A 21,127-nucleotide genomic window follows, 5' to 3' on the forward strand; every position below is an offset into this window, starting at 1 on the left:
GGGATTCGCGATCGCCGACTACCCAGGGCTCATCATAAGGTAATATTAACCCCCTTCGCCTTCCTCCCCCCCCCCCCCCCCAATTATTGTTTTAAATGGCAGAACACTAAGCACCTTTAACAGATCAGTCCTTTTATTCCATTTTTTTTATAACCTTGAAATGAACTGAAGGTTGAGGGAGGAGTACATTTTAAGGTGCCAGAATTACATCAGAATTGCATTGTAGGGTCATTGCACCAGGACATGCACTTTTCTTTTTCAGACATGACCTTGGGACCAAGAGCTTTGTAACTCTGTAACTTTGTTACTCATAGAACTCCATCAGATGTTCGAGGTAGGTCAGAGGATACTCATGTGTAGTTCAAGCCTCCATAGATGTCCCAGACATAGCAATGATTTACAGCATCTTTGTTTCTGCTATTCGGTGCCTTGCTGCTAGAGATGGCAAAAAGGTGGGGAGGGCTCCAGAACATTCTAAGCCTGTTAAGTATTTCTGGTGAAATTCTTCAATCTCACTACAACCCTGACAAGAAACCACGACTTTAATCTCCAGGCATGATTACTTTTGATCTTAAGCTGCACAACAGAATGCCCTCAAATGTGCACAGCAAATCTTATTAATGTCAAAACTACATTATATACCCTGTAGGAGACCAGAAATCAATTTTTATGTCAAAAGAATAGGAAAGCTTCGGGATGCAAAGAGAACATCCCCTTTCACCCTTTCCTACATCCTAAAACAGGCATTTTTACATTAAGAGCAAACCGGAAATTAGAGTTCGGTGCCTACACAGCTCTGGTCTCATTCGCCCACGTTAACTCATTTAAATCCTGCCACAAGGTAGGTACTGATTGTTAACGTTTTACATTCGTGACGACGCAGTCTGAAAGATCTGGAATTTGCTCAAGGTGACACACTGCAGCAAGTAGAAGTCAGGATTTGAATCTGAAGCACTGTCCTTCCTCCCAGCGCCACAGCCACCACGCAGAAAACACAGGTCCACTACAGGGAAATTAATGACCCACAGCCTTCCTGAGGCTCTGCGCTATAATCGGGGAGACAACCTGGTTCTCGTGACTCTTCACTCTTTCCGTTTTCTCCCAAGTGCATGACTGCGGGAGCAAAGCGACCACGTGAGCTTCCCCCCCCTCCCCCCCAGTGCCTGTCTGGCCAAGGGCAAGTCACAGGTGCGACAACGTGCCAAGACTGGAACCAGACCCAGAGGGCTCGAGCTCCCCCGCAGCGTCACTGGACGGGCGGGAGGGAACTCGGCCAGGTGTGGCCTCTGGACGCGGCAGGTCATTAAGTAAGCTGAAAAGAAGGCTTGAGAAGCGGTCAGCAATATGAAATGGGGCCCGCAAAAGGGAAACTAGGAATGACCTTGGTCGCCGCCCCTATAAGTCGGCCCGACGACCTCTGGCGGCACATCTAGGGTCCCCTACGGCCTCCACCAGTAACTAACCCGAGCGGCGAGACGCTACACGGACGCTAGGGCGAGGCTGCAGAAAGGGGGTCGGCCCTCCCCACGTGGACAAGCTCCCCGCCGGGGGCGTGGCGGCGGGCGCGGGTCTGGCCAATGAGCGCCGCCGAAGGGCTCACCCGATTGGGCACGCCGGGCAGGCGTGGGCTGCACCACCCCGGGGGCGGGGCTCTGGAGCCGGGGCGAGGCGCTGCGGGTCACGCGGGTCGCGGCGCCGGCTATAAGTGGCGGCCGGCAGCGTGTGCCGCCAGAGTGATGGCTGCCGGTGCGCGCTGCGTGCTTTCTCTTCTCTGCCGCTGAGGCGCCGCGGGTGCTTCATTGGGTGGGTCGCCAGCCCTGTCGATCCATCCCCGAGCCTCCGCCCCAGGCCGTCTGCTCACCGACCACAGGTGCGTGCGTCCGTGCCGCCGCCGCAGCCTGCGCGTCTGGTCTTCCGCTCGGCCCTTGGTTTCCTCTGGTGAGTGGTGGCGCCACCTTGGAAAGGCTTTCTTTCCCGGCGGGACCAGGCGCCGACGCCGTCGAGCGGCAGGCGGTCTGGTGGGCCGGCGTGGGCGGCGGACTGGGATTCTGGCTTCCTTACCGTCCGCCTCCCTCCCCCATCCCGCCCGCCCGCGGGCCTTTTTGGCGGTCCTCGGGCGGCGCGCGCGGGAACGGCCCTTTTCCGGTTTTCGCGGGGAGGGCGCGCGCGGGCCGGCGGCGGGCGGTGGGGGTGGGGGATTCCGGGCTGGGCGAGCGCTGACGAGGAGGTCCCCGGCGCCACGTGCCCACCACCTCGCGCGCCCTGCTCGGGGCCGGGGCCGGTGGGCTGCGGCCAGAGGACAAGGCCGGAGCACCCAGCCTCGTGGGGCGCCGCAAGGGTTCCCCCAAGGGCGCGCTGCTATTGTTTTTTTTTCTTCCCCCCCCCCCCCCCCCCAGGATGAACTTGCGTCCTTTCTCTTCTCCGCCATGGAATTCTCCTTGCTTTTAGCCCTCCAGAGCCAAAGAAACCCCAGACAACAGATGCTCATACGCAGCGTATAGCAGTAACTCCCCAGCTCGGTTTCTGTGCCGTAGTTTACAGTATTTAATTTTATATAATATATATTATTTATTATAGCATTTTTGATACCTCATATTCTGTTTACACATCTTGAAAGCCGCTCAGTAATTCTCTTACAATTAATAAAAACCACTAGTCTAGAGAATGGCATTTACCGGGGCAACGCTGACTACCAGTACTATTGCTGCTACTGCTGCTTCTGGTCCATTGATGGACTACCTATGGATGCTGATCCTGGGCTTCATTATTGCATTTGTCTTGGCATTCTCCGTGGGAGCCAATGATGTAGCAAATTCGTTTGGTACAGCTGTGGGCTCAGGTGTAGTGACCCTCAAGCAAGCCTGCATCCTAGCTAGTATTTTTGAAACCGTGGGCTCCGTCCTTCTGGGAGCCAAAGTGAGCGAAACAATCAGGAAGGGCTTGATCGACGTGGAGATGTACAACTCGACCCAACAGCTGTTGATGGCCGGCTCTGTCAGTGCTATGTTTGGTAAGTTCTTTTTATGTATTCCCCCTTGGTGGCGGGTGAGCAAGCGGGTGGTTCCATATTTGGGCTCTCCCTTTCAGGTTTTCTTCTTCGGAAGGCACTGCATTCGTGAGAATTTTGCCATTTAATAAAACTTGCCTGTGTTTCAGGTTCTGCTGTGTGGCAACTAGTGGCTTCGTTTTTGAAGCTTCCCATTTCTGGAACCCATTGTATTGTTGGTGCAACCATCGGTTTCTCCCTTGTGGCAAAGGGGCAGGAGGGTGTCAAGTGGTCTGAACTGATAAAAATTGGTATGTTTAATTTTAAATGGCTTTTTAATTTTTATTCTTGTCATGTGCTACCATGGCATTATATGAAATAAATGGTGTAAAATGGAGGGATGGAAAGTTTTGAAGATGGAATACTAAAATTTAAAGTTTTTTTGGTTCCTGATTTTCATTAGTTGACATTTTTCTTTTTAATGTGTTCTGTTCCAGTGATGTCTTGGTTCATCTCTCCACTGCTTTCTGGTATTATGTCTGGAATTTTATTCTTCCTTGTTCGTGCATTCATCCTCCGTAAGGTAATCTTTCTCTCCCCTCTTTTATGACCTTTGGTGGGTCACACTCAATGGTATTCAGACTGCTAGCCTTCTTGTAGATGTGATTAGTGTGGCCTTGGAAAGTTAAAAAATACGTCTGTGTTCGGTACACCTCTTGTATGTTGCTGAGCTCTCTGAAAAAGTCAAGTTTTCGATAGCCCAGAATGCATTCAGGAAGGAAAAATGGAATGAATATATGGTGTGCCAAGAAATAGAGGAGAAGCTGGGAATGAAAAAATAAGGAAATTTATTCAGGGTGATTTTGTATAGGTGTTTGTAGATTACTGTTTTCTCTAAATCAACATATATGGACCATTTTGACTTTTTTTTTTTTTTTTGGACCATTTTGACTTAAGAGCTTGGGGTTCGTAAGTCGTAATGTGTCTTGACATAATGTTTTTTTAGTCGACAGTTAAATTGAGTAGTTTGGGTTTCCACGCAGTTAACTTTTGTCGTGCTGATTAGCATAACCAGGTTATAAGCTTCAGGGTGGGGACTCTATCTTTCACAGTGACTTGACTCTAATTTCCCAGATGGGGTAAAAAGAGCCCGTAAAGGTGTTTTTTGTTTTTTCCCTTGGCCCTCAAAAAAAAAAAAAAAAAAATTTCCAGACAGTCATTTAATTTCCTGTCCAATTGAAAATCCCTTTTTGAGGGACCCAATAGCATTTCTTTTATCAAGAAGTCTGATGCTGGCTCCAAAATAAATGTAGACGACAAGGGATGTTGTCACTGGACTGAATTACTTGGTAAGAATAAATGCATTTTTCTGAGGAAACAAAGTTGTCCTTTTTCTGAGGTGAATGGCTCTTAACGGCCCATTGTAAGTTTGTAAAATGCTCCTAAACTGTAGACATCTGAGTGAAGAGAGATAGGTAGCTTAGTCCCAAAGGGTAAGAATATATTCAGACCCACTTGTTCGGTCTAGTTGTAAGCTTTTGTAGGGAAGGGTTTGCGCTTTTGTAGAAACACTATGGTAAATTGATTCATTAATTGTTCTTTCCTATGGCCTGAGTCTGCCAGAATATAGCAGTTGAATACTTGGAAAATTGAAATATTTATAGATTGGTTAGAATTTGAGAGTAAATAGTTCATTGTTACTACTAATGGACTTGAAGTTTGATACCGTTTTATTTAGCAAGCAGATTTGATGAGCTACCCGCCGGATCCCCAGAATTGTTGTAGCATATTATACATGATAACATGATGCTTAGGTTCGAGGCTTACTGGTAGTCACAGATCAGATTTTTCAGTATTTTTATTAGAGCCATATAGATTACTCCATACCAGAGAACAAGGAGAATACATAGGATCCTGTATTATGGATTCCTGCTTTATGAAACTTTACACTGGGTCTTTGTTGATTATTTATTGGGAAGTAGATTGTTCTGATTCTGGAGAGGCTTTGTATGTCTCAAGATAAAACTTGTCTTCTTTCTTGGAGGGGAAATGGTGGTGCTCTGAGGTGCAAAGAGGGATTTTTAGGTGTTTAGTATCTCTCATTTGAGAACTGCATGGCAGGTATTTTTCTACCCACAGTTGAGAGCTGGAGTTAAATATATTCCCTTTGTAACAATATATTCTTTATGTAGGTATGAGGATGAGAGCATGATCAAGAATGATTGGAATAGTGTTTAGCAGTATTGACTTTGAGGACTTTTTTTTTTTTTTACCTCCAAACTCCCCTGTCCTCCCTGTGACCCATCATAGTCTTGTGTCCAATCTGCTAATGAGTTTTTGGGTGATCAATGTGAATAGTTGTGGATACTATTCAATTTTAAATCTCAAAACATCCTTATGCTGGTAACCTTTGGGGGTACTGGCTGTTAAAGTCTGAATATTTGACCATTAAGCTGCTTTTCAACTTAAGATTCTGTTTTGGAAATTAACATTAAAATTGCTTTTTAAAAATTTTCTGTTTTCTGATGTCTGTGCCAAGGGTGTTGGGTAGTCTAGTAGGAAAATCCAGAGTGGAGATGAGGTACTTCTCCTTAAAGGCTAGGGGCAATAAAGGAATGGGGGAAAAGGGAAAGTTATCCTATTATTTAAATGCTAGTCAGAGAAAAATGGGTCTTTGAGCAGTCTCCCTTTTGTTAGGAATCACATTAAATCTAGGACATCTTTTCAAACTCAGAGGAGCCTTTTTCTTTAGAGGCTTATCAGAACATCCAGTATGTAAACAATGAACTATTCTGGTTGGGGATGGGGAGTTACCAAGACTCCCCCCCCCCCCCCCCCCCCCGCCCCCCTTCCCATCTCACATGACTGGATGATGAGATATTTACATTATTTCCAGATAAAGTTCCAAGTGTGTAGTTAGATGGGTCATACCGTAATACAAATCTTATAAAGTTGTTAGCCTTGGTTATCTCTTGCGAGTGACCGAGACGAGTCTGGAGGGAGTAAAAGTTCCTAGATTTATGAACTTTGCCTTTTTTTAAAAGATGATGACCTTGTATTTCATAATAAACCACAAGTATCATTCATTCACTACCTTCCCTGCTACTAATTAAATACTGGTTACCTCAGGGAATACATAATTGGACTGTACAGAAAAATAAAACCCAGAAAAATAAAATAAAACCTATTATTTCTCAACTCTAATTAGTTTGATTTGATACCATATTACCAAATTGTATTTGAAAATCTGTTAAGAGAAGTCCCTACATAATGTTTATAGATCCCTAATGGGTTTTGATTTTGGGGGGATCTTATGAATTGATAGCTTATTGATTGCCCTTGGAGTGTGTCCCACACTGTTAGAGTTATTCCAGGATGCTGAATAGTTCTAGGTATAGGCTATCATTTTTATTTTGGCTATTTCTCTATATGTAGCACTTATTTATTCGTGTATTTATTGATGAGTTTATATATATTTAAAGTGTGGATAGGGAAGCTAAAATTAACTTTTTTTTTTTAAGTTTTTGAATTTTTTTAATCTTTATTTTTGAGAGAGACAGAGTGCGAGTGGGGGAGGAACAGAGGGAGACACAGAATCTGAAGTAGGCTTCAGGCTCCGAGCTGTCAGCACAGAGCCCAGTGCGGGGCTTGAACTCACAAACTGTGAGGTCATGACCTGAGCTGAAGTTGGACCCTTAACCGACTGAGCCACCCAGGTGCCCCTAAAATTAACTTTTTAAAAAAAATATTTATTTTGAGAGAGAGGGTGGGAGAGAGGGACAGAGAGAGTGAGAGACCAATCCCAAGCAGGCTCCCAACGGAGCCCAACTTGTGGCTTGATTTCAACACCGGTAGGATCACGACCTGACCGGAGCCGTATCAAAAGTCCTGACGCTTCACCAGCTGAACCACCCAGGCACCTCATGGGAAGCTAAAATTCAAAGTGTGTTTCAGTGAGGGCCCATCTCTACTGATTTTGAATGGCATCTTTCCTTTCTCTTCTGTTGTGTTTGTCTTCAGCCACTATCTCCCTCTTCCCAACTGTTGATTATCCTAGTTAGAAGCTTTAGAAGCACTTTGGATCTTTCTCTTTCCCAAGATTTTCTTTTGGATTGCTATCCAGACAGCATTAAACCTTTAGGATAACATCTTCATAGTTTAGCCTTCCCATATATTCAAGTTTGTGTTCTCTTTAAGTGTTTGACCTGGGTGTTTTCCTGTAGAATTAATACACATTTGTTCTAAGTGGAGCTCTTTTTATTTCCAGTCACACTGGCCTCTTTGCAATTCCTGAGTTTTTGCCTCAGGGTTTTTACACTTGCTGATATCTCTGTCTGCAGTATTCTGTGTCCCCCCCCACCCACCCCCCCCATGTATGTACATGGCTTGTTGACTTACCAGGTTTGTGTCTTTGTTCCACTGATAATTCCCAGTGTGTTCTGCCTTCCATCACTGCCTCTTCCTTACCCTTCTTTATTTTCTTCATAGCATTTATTGCTACTTTACATTATTCTGTATTAGAACGTAAATGTTAGTTCTCTGAGGGCAGGAACTTTCTCATTCACTCCCATATTTTAGTGCCCAGGATGGTGTTTGGTACAGTCTGTTGAATAAGGAGGTAACGTAGCGTACAATTGATTTTTATCTTAGCTCTTTGGTAAGTCATTAATAGTGGTGTATTTGTTAATGTCTAGATAAGATTGTTGTTGCAGGTAATTCTACGTGTTTTGATTTTAAGAAATCTTTGCAGGCATGGTGAGAAATGTCCTGACATCTCATAGTCTATTTCTTGATATCCTTTACAAATGTATAGTACATCTCAGGTGTATGCTTGGATTTACATCTGGACAATCGGGTATCTTAGGACATTGGGTATTGAAACATTATTTGAGACATTACCAGTCACTGGTGTAGGTGACTTTGTTAGAAATAGCACCCCCCCCCCCAAAAAAACCTAAAACAAACACAAATTTATAAAAAAAATTTTTTTTCAACATTTATTTATTTTTGGGACCGGACAGAGCATGAACGGGGGAGGGGCAGAGAGAGAGGGAGACACAGAATCGGAAACAGGCTCCAGGCTCTGAGCCATCAGCCCAGAGCCTGACGCGGGGCTCGAACTCATGGACCGCGAGATCGTGACCTGGCTGAAGCCGGACGCTTAACCGACTGCGCCACCCAGGCGCCCCTAAAACAAACACAAATTTAAATTCAGGTAGATGTAAAAGATGAGATCAGCCTTGGTAAGGAGACTTTCAGGAGCAAGGCCAACTGGGCTTTTCCTACTACTATGGATATCATTAACTGGCCTTATGTAATTCCTGAACCTGCCCTTTTACAAAGTTCTATGGAAATGAGTTAACTTAACCCCCCCCTTTTTTGTAAATTTAAGTTCAAGTTAGTTAACATAATTTTATAACACCTTTCAAGATACTGATCTTGATAATCTTTTTTAGACAGATCCCGTTCCTAATGGTTTGCGTGCTTTGCCAGTTTTCTATGCCTGCACAGTTGGAATAAACCTCTTTTCCATCATGTATACTGGAGCACCTTGTAAGTACATATCAAAATATTTAAATGTGAATTTAACGTTGTTTATAAGACTTGCATTAAATGCCCAATTTACCCCTTTTTGCTTTACAGGGCTGAAATCTCCTAGAAGGTGGCTGGCCTGCGCCCATTTCAGAAGGCTGCAGGCTAGTGTATGCTGAGTTAACCTAGATAGTTTTTCAACCAAAGAGACCTGCTCAGATTCTAAATCACTACAGACCTTTACTCTTTATAGTCTTCACAGGATCCACCGATAATATGATCTTCTCCCTCCCTTTCTCCTTTCTGTGCTAAAAATAACTGGAATTGATACTGACCTCAACTGCTGAAGAGTAATTAGTTATATTTGGTCTTCAATAATCAGTCATTTAGGACTGGCTTGCTGGATATTCTCTTTTTTCTCTCCCAAATGGAGCTACTTTTGTTTCTAAGCACTAAATTTACTTCCCTGAATCTGCTTGAATGAGAAGAGTTGGGATGTTTAAACACCTGATCTAAGTGCACTTGGAAGAAGAAATTCATGCAGCTAAGAGGAAAAATAATTTGTGAGGATATAAAGATTCAGATGATTACTTTTATTTTGGGACTAAGGCAAAGCATGGATAAAAATATGATCCATGTTCAATTTAGCAACTGAAAAAGATTACTAACTTGTAACTTGACAGACCTGCTTTTTATCAGTTCAGGTTCGCTCTCTAGGGTCTTTTGACTTGATGGTCAGGCGAGTGGCTTTTGATCTTTTGACTGTGACCCACTGGAAAAAATACACTGTACGTTGCTGCCCAAGACATATGTGCACGTAGAGACAGAGAGAGAGGGAAAGAAAACTAGAATAGTATTTAGAAGCTACTTACCCTTACTATGTGCTGTGTCCTCATGTTTTCAGATACTTCTCTTTAGCTTTTTTTTAATGCTCATTGGAGCCCACTAAATTGGTTTCTGATAATGGATTGTAAATTGGTTCTTAAACTTCACTGAAGTAGTAAGTCACTGGCCAAAAATGGAATTAGCTAAGTATTTTTAACCTTGTCTTTATTCTTGGAATAATTAGGGAAGAAAATGGACAACTTTATGAGAATATTGATCTTACTTAGGGGATACCAGACTCCTCACCAAATGGTGCAGGCAAAGAAAAGCTTGCATGCTACATTTCCAATTATGTTTTAAATTGAGTTCTTCATGCTAAACTAAAGTCTCCTGTGACACTCTAAGCACAGATGTTTTATCTGGTAGCAGCAAAGGTCATAGTTCAGTGAAATTAGAAACTTAAACTTGCAATCATTTTTGAAAAAGGAACTTGGGATATTTTTGTTCTGTTCTTTGTGGATCATTTACAAGAAAAATTTCCCTTTCTCATTTCCCCTTTTGGCTTGGAACATAGATTTAAACTGTGATAGAGATTAATTAAGCTTCATGTATATTTTAGTTTGTGTGACTACATGGTCAGAATTGGTAGGAATTAAAATGGAAAGATTTGTAGTCACTATAGAACTTTAGTTTTGAAGGGACCACGGTTACATCTGATTTTTAAATATTAATCATTGGGGGGCAATAGATTTTCCATTTTATAAGTAATCTATTCCTATCAGAATAAAGCAAAAGAACTGCAGGTAGCCAAGCTATTTGTGGATGAACCACAGATCATTATAACATCTTACAGGCTTAAATAGAATTCTGTAGTGCTTTGCTTCTGTCCTTAGTATAGGCTAGTGGCTTGAAGCCTATTGGCATTTAAGGGGTAAGCACATGAGGACTGATATTAATGATCCCAAAGCCATGTGAAAAGTAGGCATGTCTCTAAGATATGCCTTGTTAATGAAATTACCACTAAACTGTTTTTGTGAAAGATGGTCCTTTGAACTATCCTTATCTTTTGATAGATAATATTCCGGTTTTCTATATCTTAGTTTGATAATGTATCCTAAGAGATAATCTTGTTAAAGGTTTTTGCTGGAGGTTAGTACAATGGATTCGATTAACTTCCACAGAAAATTTTATCAGTATGACAAATGTGATTCTTAGGGTCCCTTTTTTAACATTAAAATCTGTATGTGCAAACATAATGTGTGGCAGCTACCATGTGGAGGCTAGGGAGTGGAATGCTTCCTTTTTTTCATAGCTAGTTGCAGATCCTCAGAGTATAGTAATCCTTATCTTCTAAACAAAGAAAGGGGAAAAAAGCTAGTTTTTGAAGGAACTTGGGGGACTTGAATCCAGCAGGTGTGGAGAGTGGGCCAGAGGTGGAGGTGTGGGTTTCAGATGACCATTGGATTTTTCTCCTGAATTTGTATAGTCAGTACAATAAACCTTGTGGACCTAAGGCTGGCAGCAGTTGTAAAGGGTGATGGGCTGGCTTGGGGGGAACCCCAGAGTCCCCCCGAGGAGGGTGTACACGTTGTTGCAGGGGGCTGTCGCCCTGGGGTTTTCAAGATGCACCATTTTATCTCCTAGTGCTGGGCTTTGACAAACTTCCTCTGTGGGGCACCATCCTCATCTCGGTGGGATGTGCAGTTTTCTGTGCCCTTATCGTCTGGTTCTTTGTATGTCCCAGGATGAAGAGAAAAATTGAACGTAAGTAACAAATTGTAGCAGATCATTTTAACTAGCAATGTGTCTGTTAACTTCTTGTGTACAAAAACTCACTATTTGGGTAGATTGGCGAAGTCACACATTTAAATGAGATTTCAGAATATGGGTTTATTGTTCTAAACTAGGTTTTTAAATTTTTATTTATTAATTTTTTTTTGAGAGAGACTAGGTTTTTAAATTTTGTTTATTTTGAGAGAGAGAGCGCGTGTAAGTGGGCGAAGGGAAGCAGGGAGAGAGAATCCCAAGCAGTCTGACACTGGGCTTGATGCACGGCTTGAACTCACAAACTGCAAGATCATGACTTGAGTGGAAGTTGGACGCTTAATTGGCTTAGCCACTCAGGTGCCCCTGCCCAAACTGTTTTTATTGACTTGAAATGACCTGAGACCTAGTTATAAGAGATTTTTGACATATGCTAGGGGCAAACTGGGCCTTTAATGTAATTTTTTTTTTTTTTTTACCGTACATCAGTTGCTGGTGACAGAAATATATAGAGATGTAGCTTACATTAATTGGGAAGTGTGAGGATATCTTAATATAAAATAAGGAGTAGATACAAAATATTTTCAAGAAACATTTATCTGAACTACTTCTGTGTGTAATTTCAGATTTGGGCCTGTAAAGCTAAGTCACATATTTATATCTGACTTTAGATTTGGTTAATTCTCAGAATTATAGCACAGATTCTAGCGGTAGACATTTTTCAGTGTTATTGTGAAGGAATCATTTAGATCATTACTATCACATGGTAGTAGAGTATAATTAAATACAATAAATTTTGGTTAGCATCAGTCTTATTTAAACCTTGTATTCATTTCCTTACTGGCTGAGAGCTTTTAAAGTAATCTCAGCCCTTTCTATCTGCAAATGCTTGGTTAGTGATTTCAAGTTTGTTGTTTGGAAGTGGACGGATGCACAGACTGCAGAGGCCTTAGGAAGAGTGCTGCGTCATGCAGCTGCACTGAGACGCCTCTGAGAGGCTCTGGTCTTTGCTAGTCTGGTTGTGCTGAGCGCACAGTGGGAACGAGGCTTGCACCACTTTCTGACCTCGTTTTCCCCCCAGTCTAGGAGAAGATGATACAAGTCTTGATAATGTTTTAGGTCCTAGTCTGTAGCCTAGTTGTGATGTCTGAATGAACATGTAAACATACTGGGCATCGGTAGGATGGGCAGAAAATAAATATTCCTGTGTAGTCATGGCATTTAGAACCATAAGGTAGAACCATAAGGCACGTCTCTGTTTCAGGAGGTGGGAATTCAAGTTGTCATCTTTAGTTGCCTGCATTGAGCTCTGTTGCTTTACTTGAACTCCTGGACTGAAATTTGGGGGCATTCCTTTTTTAAAAAGAACATAAACTAGATGCAGTCTAAACTTTCAGTCTGTCAGCCTCATGCTTTGAGGTATCTTTCACCTCAGAATGGGTCAGCAGGGAACTAAGAATGGTTTTGTACCCTTGTAAAACAACAATCTTTGTCTTGTGAAGGACAGGAATACACAACAGAGCCCACAAAGCCTAAAAAAATATTTTACGGTCTGGCCCTTTACTGAAAAAGCGTGTGACCCCTGAAGCATTGCTATATCTTTGCAAAGGAAAGATAGGAGATATGGCAAATGAAGTAGACAGGAATATTATCCAGAATTTTCACTGAAATATATTTTTGAGATGGATTTTTTTGAGGTGGGGGGAAAGGGGAGATGGGGAACAAGTTAGTTTGGTCAAAACCAAACAAAAATCCCCCATTTTTTCTAGGAGAAATAAAGTCTAGTCCTTCTGAAAGCCCCTTAATGGAAAAAAAGAATAGCTTGAAAGAAGACCATGAAGAAACAAAGTTGTCTGTCAGTGATATTGAAACGAGGAGTCCCGTTTCTGAGGTAGGATCTGCCACTGTGCCCCTCCGGGCTGTGGTGGAGGAGAGAACAGTCTCATTCAAACTTGGAGACTTGGAGGAAGCTCCAGAGCGAGAGAGGCTTCCCAGTGTGGACCTGAAAGAGGAAACCAGCATAGACAGCGCCATGAATGGTGAGTGGTTTCTTAGTGGGGAAAATAAGAGTTTTACTTTGTTACCTGTACTGGTGAGGGGGCTCACTGTTTGGACCTGATGGTCTTTGTGTTTAATGTGAGTGTTTTGGTCTTGGCCAGGAGCAGTTCAGTTGCCTAATGGGAACCTTGTTCAGTTCAATCAAGCCGTCAGTAACCAGATGAACTCCAGTGGCCACTATCAGTATCATACCGTGCATAAAGATTCTGGCTTATACAAAGAGCTGCTGCATAAATTACATCTCGCCAAGGTGGGAGACTGCATGGGAGACTCTGGCGACAAACCCTTGAGGCGCAATAATAGCTATACTTCCTACACCATGGCAATTTGTGGCATGCCTCTGGATTCATTCCGTGCCAAAGAAGGTGAACAGAAAGGTGAAGAAATGGAGAAGCTGACATGGCCTAACGCGGAGAGCAAGAAGCGAATTCGAATGGATAGTTACACCAGTTACTGCAATGCTGTGTCTGATATTCACTCGGCATCTGAGATGGACATGAGTGTCAAGGCAGAGATGGGTCTGGGTGACAGAAAAGGAAGTAGCAGCTCTCTAGAAGAATGGTATGACCAGGATAAACCGGAGGTATCTCTCCTCTTCCAGTTCCTGCAGATCCTCACAGCCTGCTTTGGGTCATTTGCCCATGGTGGAAATGATGTCAGGTCAGTTGACTTGGAATCTCAGCCTCACGCTTTCTTTTCTTTTCTTTTTTTTTCTTCTTTTTTTTTTTTTAAGTTTATTTAAAAAAAATTTTTTTTACATTTATTTATTTTTGAGAGACAGAGACAGAGCATGAGCAGGGGAGGGGCAGAGAGAGAGAGAGACACAGAATCAGAAGCAGGTTCCAGGCTCCGAGCTGTCAGCACAGAGCCCGACGCAGGGCTCGAACTCACAAACCATGAGATCATGACCTGAGCTGAAGTCGGACGCTCAACCGACTGAGCCACCCAGGCACCCCTGTTTATTTATTTTGGAAGCGAGTACAAGCAGGGGACGGCCCGGGAGAGGGAGAATCCCATGCAGGCTTCTCCTGGCCAGTGTACAGAGCCTGACATGGGACTCGAACTCAGGAACCATAAGATCATGACCTGAGCCAAAGCAAGAGTCAGACACGTAAGGGTGCCTAGGTGGCTGAGTTGGTTAAGCATCTGACTTTGGCTCAGGTCATGATCTCATAGTTTGTGAGTTTCAGCCCCACATTGGGCTCTGTGTTCACGGCTCAGAGCCTGGAGCCTGCTTCGGATTCTGGGTCTCCCTCTCTGCCCCTCCCTGCTTGAGCTCTGTCTTTCAAAAATAAAAACGTTTAAAAATTAAAAAAAAATTTTTTTTTCAACATTTATTTATTTTTGGGACAGAGAGAGACAGAGCATGAATGGGGGAGGGGCAGAGAGAGGGAGACACAGAATCGGAAACAGGCTCCAGGCTCTGAGCCATCAGCCCAGAGCCTGACGCGGGGCTCGAACTCCCGGACCGCGAGATCGTGACCTGGCTGAAGTCGGACGCTTAACCGACTGCGCCACCCAAGCGCCCCTAAAAATTTTTAATTAAAAAAGAGTTGAACACTTAACCTGCTGAGCCACCCAAGTGCCCCCCACCACACTTTCTATTTTTATATCATGTTATCCCTTTTATAAGGCTCTGCTTGTGGTTGTGCTGCTCATACCACCCCGTGGGACACTAAATAGTCTAGAAAGGATGAGGTCAGAGGAGTTATTGACTTATTAAACAGGCAGTACAATTTTTTTCTTTAGAGAGATTACAAAGAATGGTCTTGTCTATTGAGATAGGATCCAGTTCTTTGATAGTAAATTCTCTGAGTGTAAGATGAAAAACTTAATCACTGTTGTGATAACTTAGTTGTTAGCCTTAGTCTTGTGGTTTGTAAACTGGCCATTGGAACCTACGTTTTTTTTAGGCTACCTATTGGAAGATAGGTCACCAAATGCATGGGATTCTTCTGAGAGCAGCTTTTATTTTCTTCTGCTGTGTATATTGGGGTTTCATTTATTTCTTTTGGATGAGCTTGCCAGCTTTGCTTTGAATAATCTAGTAGGTCATTTAGCAAACTGGATCTTGCGAAATTCTAGTTCTGCCTGAAAAATCATCTTCATCTTTTTTTCTTTCAGCAATGCCATCGGTCCTCTGGTTGCTTTATATCTGGTTTATGACACAGGAGATGTTTCTTCAAAAGTGTCAACACCGATATGGCTTCTGCTCTATGGTGGAGTTGGTATTTGTATTGGTCTGTGGGTTTGGGGAAGGAGAGTTATCCAGACCATGGGGAAAGATCTGACACCGATCACACCTTCTAGGTAAGTTGGCAAAGCAGGTCTTAGAAAGATTAATGCTCATTTTCTTAAGGTTCATAGTACTGTGTAGTGTTACCACACAACTCTTCATCTAAAGTAACCCAAGCTTATATAAGTTCCTGATGTTACTCTTCATTGTGTGAACTTTTAGGTTTTACATACTGTCTAGCCCTTAAACATAATTTTGGTCAAATATTCATTTCCAGTGGTTTCTTAACAGTACAGCTTTTCTGAGAAAGGTGTGTGTGGAGTGAATAGCTATGTATACTTTGTCTTTACTTGGGAGCTGAGACTGATTATTAAATTCTTCAAAATAAAAGTGCAAACTTCAATAATGAGCTTCCAGAAAACCTTAAAACCTCAAAACATTAGAGAAGAGGGAAGAGAACCTGATATATTTATTTAAATTTTTTTTTTTAATGTTTATTTATTTTTGAGACACAGAGAGAGCATGAACAGGGGAGGGTCAGAGAGAGGGAGACACAGAATCCGAAGCAGGCTCCAGGCTCTGAGCTGTCAGCACAGAGCCCGATGCGGGGTTCGAAATCACGGACTGTGAGATCATGACCGGAGCCGAAGTTGGATGCTTAATCAACTGAGCCACCCAGGCGCCTAAACCTGATTTATTAACTTTTTTTAGTGTTTTATTTGAGTGTGAGAGTGTGAACGGGGGAGGAACAGAGAGAGGGGGAACAAAAGATCCAAAGTGGGCTCTGTGCTGGCACAGCACGCCTGATGTGGGGCTTGAAGTCACAAACTGTGAGATCACACCTGAGCCGATGTCAGACACTCAACCAACTGAGCCACCCAGGTGCCCCGAGAGCCTGATTTAAAGTATATTTCAGGTGGGGCGCCTGGGTGGCACAGTCGGTTGAGCGTCCGACTTTAGCCAGGCCACGATCTCGCGGTCCGTGAGTTCGAGCCTCGCGTCAGGCTCTGGGCTGATGGCTCAGAGCCTGGAGCCTGTTTCCGATTCTGTGTCTCCCTCTCTCTCTGCCCCTCCCCCGTTCATGCTCTGTCTCTCTCTGTCCCCAAAAAAATAAATAAATGTTGAAAAAAAAATTAAAAAAAAAAAAGTATATTTCAGGAGCTATAGCGAATTAAAGATTGTTAGTGAAGGTTTTGTCACCGAGTATCAGAGCACAGTAAGATTGTGTTAACTTTGAGATAATGTTAGCTTATTAAAATATCAATTTCTATTCTTGACAACTAATCTTTCTATGTTTACAGTGGCTTCAGTATTGAACTGGCATCTGCCCTCACTGTAGTAATTGCATCAAATATTGGTCTTCCCATCAGTACAACGCATTGTAAAGTAAGTAAACATATTGTGTCTGTTGAATGGCTCTAATAATATGGAGAGAGTTTTTAAGTGTGAAACTGTGGTTTAGAAAGTTTTATACAGTTGGAGTCTTGAAGAGTTCACAAGTTTAGGACGAGACTGTAAGAATGTAAAGGCTTATTACATTTTACAATTTTTGGGTCTAGTATGCTTATTTAAGCAAATGATGTAGGCTTTCCCCAAATGATGCAAAAGCCCTTTTTGTATTGGTTAGCAAGTCTTTGAGGCTTATTGGACATTGCAGGGCAGTTTATTTATGGAAAGAATATATTCAGAGACTCTCCGAATTGAAGTATGAAGAAACTTGTTGAATTCAGACTTTGCGTGATCGCCATGTATTAACTGTGGGAAGAGGAAGAAACTGGCTTCCTTAAGGCAATTTAAGTTGGTGGATCTTAAAAAGATGGAGTCTGTCAGTTATCCTTTTTTTTCCAGGATATCTCCAGGTCACTGGCTATGAAGTCTAATATCTGTCTCCCTCTGAAATGATATTTGGAAAACCTAAAACTTAAAATAACTTCTTATTAAAGTAGTTCAATATATTTTTTTAAGTTTATTTATTTGGGGGGTGGGGACAGAATCCCAAGCAGGCTCTGTGCTGCAACTCATGAACTGCAGGATCATGACCCGAGGCTGAGATTGAGTCGGATGCTTAACCAGCTGAGCCACCCAGGCACCCCAAGTGGTTCAATATTATTAAAGTAGTTCATTAAAGTAGTTGATTAAATTCCAGTAGCTCAGAAGAGAAAAAGGAAGTGTTCTCCTATTTTACCCCAATTAGCACAGACTTGATTGGATTTTTATATTGTTTTTATCTTCTTATTAGTAATCTTCTTAATACAAACCATCTTTTTTTTTTTTTTAAATTTTTTTTTTCAACGTTTATTTATTTTTGGGACAGAGAGAGACAGAGCATGAACGGGGGAGGGGCAGAGAGAGAGAGGGAGACACAGAATCGGAAACAGGCTCCAGGCTCTGAGCCATCAGCCCAGAGCCCGACGCGGGGCTCGAACTCACGGACCGCGAGATCGTGACCTGGCTGAAGTCAGACGCTTAACCGACTGCGCCACCCAGGCGCCCCAATACAAACCATCTTTGATGGAATCAGTCTCATCCGGCAGTCTGGGGCTCCTTATCTACATAAATAAGGTCATGTGTCTGTTACCAAAATGCCGTTGGCCTTTACTAATCAGTTTCCTTGATCCCTTTCTCTGCTAGGTGGGTTCTGTTGTATCTGTTGGCTGGCTCCGATCCAAAAAGGCTGTTGATTGGCGACTCTTCCGCAACATTTTTATGGCCTGGTTTGTTACAGTCCCCATTTCTGGCGTTATCAGTGCTGCTATTATGGCAGTCTTCAAATATGTCATCCTCTGAGCGTGAAGCTGTTTGAGATTAAAATTCCTGTCAATGTTTGGGGCCACCTTACACATTCCTGCTCCTTTGAAGAATGATCACAGTGTTACAGAAGACCGACAAGAGTCTTTTTAAAGTTTGGGAGCTGTGGGAGGGAAGTGTTACTTGTGCTATAATTGCTTTTGTGCTAAATATGACTTGTCTCAAAATTAGCTATGTAAAATAGCCAGGTTTCCACTGGTTCCTATTAAGGTCCCTTTTCCTTCTGGGCTGTGAATTCCTGTACATAATTCTCTACTTTTTGTATCAGGCTTCAATTCCATTATGTTTTAATGTTGTCTCTGAAGATAACTTGTGATTTTTTTTTTTTTTTTTTTTTTTTTTTTTTTTTTAAACCATTCAGAGCCATTTGACACAGTGTGCTCTGCTTTGGTGGTTTCACCAGCTTCTGCCCTAACATGCACAGGGACTTAACAACAGAAACATAACTGAAGCTTCCCTTGTAGTCTCTTAGAGAAATAGAGCCGTTTGTACTCTGCCCTCCTGTCCGGTAGTGGCAGGTTCCATTGGCATATGTGGGAACTTCTTATAGGGACGAGGTTCTTTGGACACGGTGAAGATTTAAGTTAGTAGTAACTTCTTTGCAAGCAATTCATTGACTATTATTGCTAAAAAGAAGTAGGAAGAAAAAGCCTTCTGGCAGTTGTGGTTATTTAAGATTTCTGGCAGTGTGGGATGGATGAATGAAGTGGAATATGAACTTTGGGCAAGTAAAATGGGACAGCCTTCCATGTTCATCTGTCTACCTCTTAACTGAATAAAAAAGCCTACAGTTTTTAGAAAATTTTGTTCTCATGGTTTTTGTTCGTATTTGAAGCATCTGGGCTCCAAATCAGTTAGCCCTATACCATTCTTAGCAGAGTGTGGATATCTTAAATGAGAACTACCGACCAACTTAAACTTCCCCACTCCTCCCTGTTAAGTTTCTTGGGATCCCAGAATATACATAACTCCATAGGCACTGTTTAATTTTTTGACATTTTTCCTTTTTTTCCTCCTTTTTTTTTTTTAAGGGTTTTTTTTTGGGGGGGGGGGGCGTTTGCAAGCGTATGTGGGGGGAGGGGCAGAAAGAATCCTAAGCAGGCTCTGGGCTGTCAGCACACAGCCTGACACGAGGCTCAAACTCCTAAACTGAGATCATGACCTGAGCCAAAATCAAGAGTGGGTCACTTAACCTACTGAGCCACCCAGGTGCCCCATTTTTCCTTTCAATAGCACAACCTAGACACTTCGATGTTAGCATGTATAAATCTACTCATTGTTTTCCTGTTTGGATGGACTATTTCACCAAATATTTATTCCTAGCTTTTCTATTATGAAGGATGCTAAGACAGATGGGTGTGTGGTGTGTAGCTCAGCTTATTTAAAAATTCTCTCTGTTCTTGAGTCTTGACCCTTTCTTTTACCCTTGGTCAGAACAGTTAGTGAAAAGTGCATTGCTTTGCAAACTAGGTAGTTACTGTCCTGAGAGTTAAGTTTTAGGAGGATGCTTTTGAGAAGCTACACTGTACCAGATGAAGTTAGGCCTGCTTGACCTATGCCTGAAAGAGATTAGATCACTGGTTGGATACATGCCATAGAATGGCTCAGTCAGTGTTCACCATTTAAGGTCGGGAACTGCTCAGCTTTTTATATACATTTAATCCTCAAGATTTCTTCAAACAGGTCTTAATATTCTTTCACAGATGATAGAATCTGTTTGGGGAACCGTACCTTTCCCAATATTACATGTTAGTAGAGAGTGAACATCAGTTTAGCCTTTGGGACTGGCTGAAAGTAGTCTTGAAACTTTTTGTTTGAGGAAGGAGGGAGGAGGCTATGTATGGTAAAGGGGAACCTAGCATTAATCTCTGAACTGAAGGTTTTGGAGGAGACCCTCTTGTGTTTTGGTACTGGCTTCCTCTCCTAGTGCTATATGACCTTACACAAGCCCAGATCCTATCTTCCCTGTGATAAAATGGAGAATAGTAACCTTCCTCAGCATTTCCCCTTGGCTCAGGAGAGAACAGCGGAAAAAATACTCGAATCAAAAATGTGCTTCTCTAGGAAGAGCAGCCAGGTCTGGGGAAGAGGAACCCCAAAAGCTAGGAAGAAACCAGAGGGAGTTTGTATTTCCATGTATAGTGATGTCTGATATGGGCCAGGGATATGTGGTTGACAGAACCTTGGCCTGTGTTTTCTTGAGAATAGATGTTGGCTTTTTTTTTTTTTTTTTTTTTTTAAGAGAGACCTAGTGGGGAAGGAGCAGAGGGGAAGAGAGATTCTCAAGCAGGCTGCATGCCCGTGACCTGAGCTGAAATGAAGAGTCAGAATGCCCAACTGACTGAGCTGTCCAGTCACCTGATGTTCCCTTTTTTTTTTTAAAGTTAGTTTATTTTCAAAGGGAGCAGGAGGAGCAAAGAGAAAGGGAGAGAATCCCAAGCAGGCTCCTCCACAGCACAGAGCGTGGGGCTCGAATTCATGAACTGCAAGATCATGACCTGAGCCAAAACCAAGAGTTGGACGCTTAACTGACTGAACCACCCAGGTGCTCCATTGCCTTTTTTGAAAAAAAGAAAAGTTTTTAGGGGCGCCTGGCTGGCTCAGTAGAGCATGCAACTTTTTAAAAAAATTTTTTTTAACGTTTTATTTATTTTTGAGACAGAGAGAGACAGAGCATGAACAGGGGAGGGTCAGCGAGAGGGAGACACAGAATCTGAAACAGGCTCCAGGCTCTGAGCTGTCAGCACAGAGCCCAACGCGGGGCTTGAACTCACGGACCTCGAGATCACGACCTGAGCCGAAGTCGGCCACTTAACCGACTGAGCCACCCAGGCGCCCCGAGCATACAACTCTTGATCTCGGTGTTGTAAGTTTGAGCCCCACACTGCATGTAGAGATTACTTAAAAAAATAAAATCT

General features: G+C 42.8%; 1 protein-coding gene and 1 long non-coding RNA gene across 3 annotated transcripts in view; one reads left to right on the top strand and one right to left on the bottom strand.

Annotated features, from left to right (window-relative positions):
• Window positions 1–1,534, bottom strand: part of LOC121044457 (uncharacterized) — a 32,838-nt gene extending 31,304 nt beyond the window's left edge. Inside the window, exon 1 of the long non-coding RNA XR_005797317.1 lies at window positions 1,382–1,534. This is a non-coding gene — a long non-coding RNA (uncharacterized LOC121044457). The remainder of the gene's footprint in view (window positions 1–1,381) is intronic.
• A 215-nt stretch (window positions 1,535–1,749) lies between these two features.
• SLC20A1 (solute carrier family 20 member 1) lies at window positions 1,750–19,011 on the top strand. 2 transcript variants are annotated; one of them, XM_040496756.1, is made up of 11 exons: window positions 1,750–1,870; window positions 2,397–3,010; window positions 3,157–3,297; window positions 3,484–3,569; window positions 8,443–8,539; window positions 10,988–11,107; window positions 12,877–13,146; window positions 13,267–13,825; window positions 15,290–15,475; window positions 16,703–16,787; window positions 18,033–19,011. In XM_040496756.1, the coding sequence occupies exons 2-11, from the start codon at window positions 2,665–2,667 to the stop codon at window positions 18,186–18,188; spliced, it is 2,046 nt and encodes a 681-aa protein (XP_040352690.1). In that variant the 5' UTR covers window positions 1,750–1,870; window positions 2,397–2,664; the 3' UTR covers window positions 18,189–19,011. The 2 variants fall into 2 exon arrangements, with proteins under 2 accessions (XP_040352690.1, XP_040352689.1); XM_040496755.1 differs by having other exon boundaries at window positions 1,753–1,938.
• The last annotated feature ends 2,116 nt before the right edge of the window (window positions 19,012–21,127 follow it).

This window comes from Herpailurus yagouaroundi, unplaced genomic scaffold (genome assembly GCF_014898765.1).
Source record: "Herpailurus yagouaroundi ecotype Mexico unplaced genomic scaffold, PumYag 188, whole genome shotgun sequence".
NCBI lineage: Eukaryota > Metazoa > Chordata > Mammalia > Carnivora > Felidae > Herpailurus > Herpailurus yagouaroundi.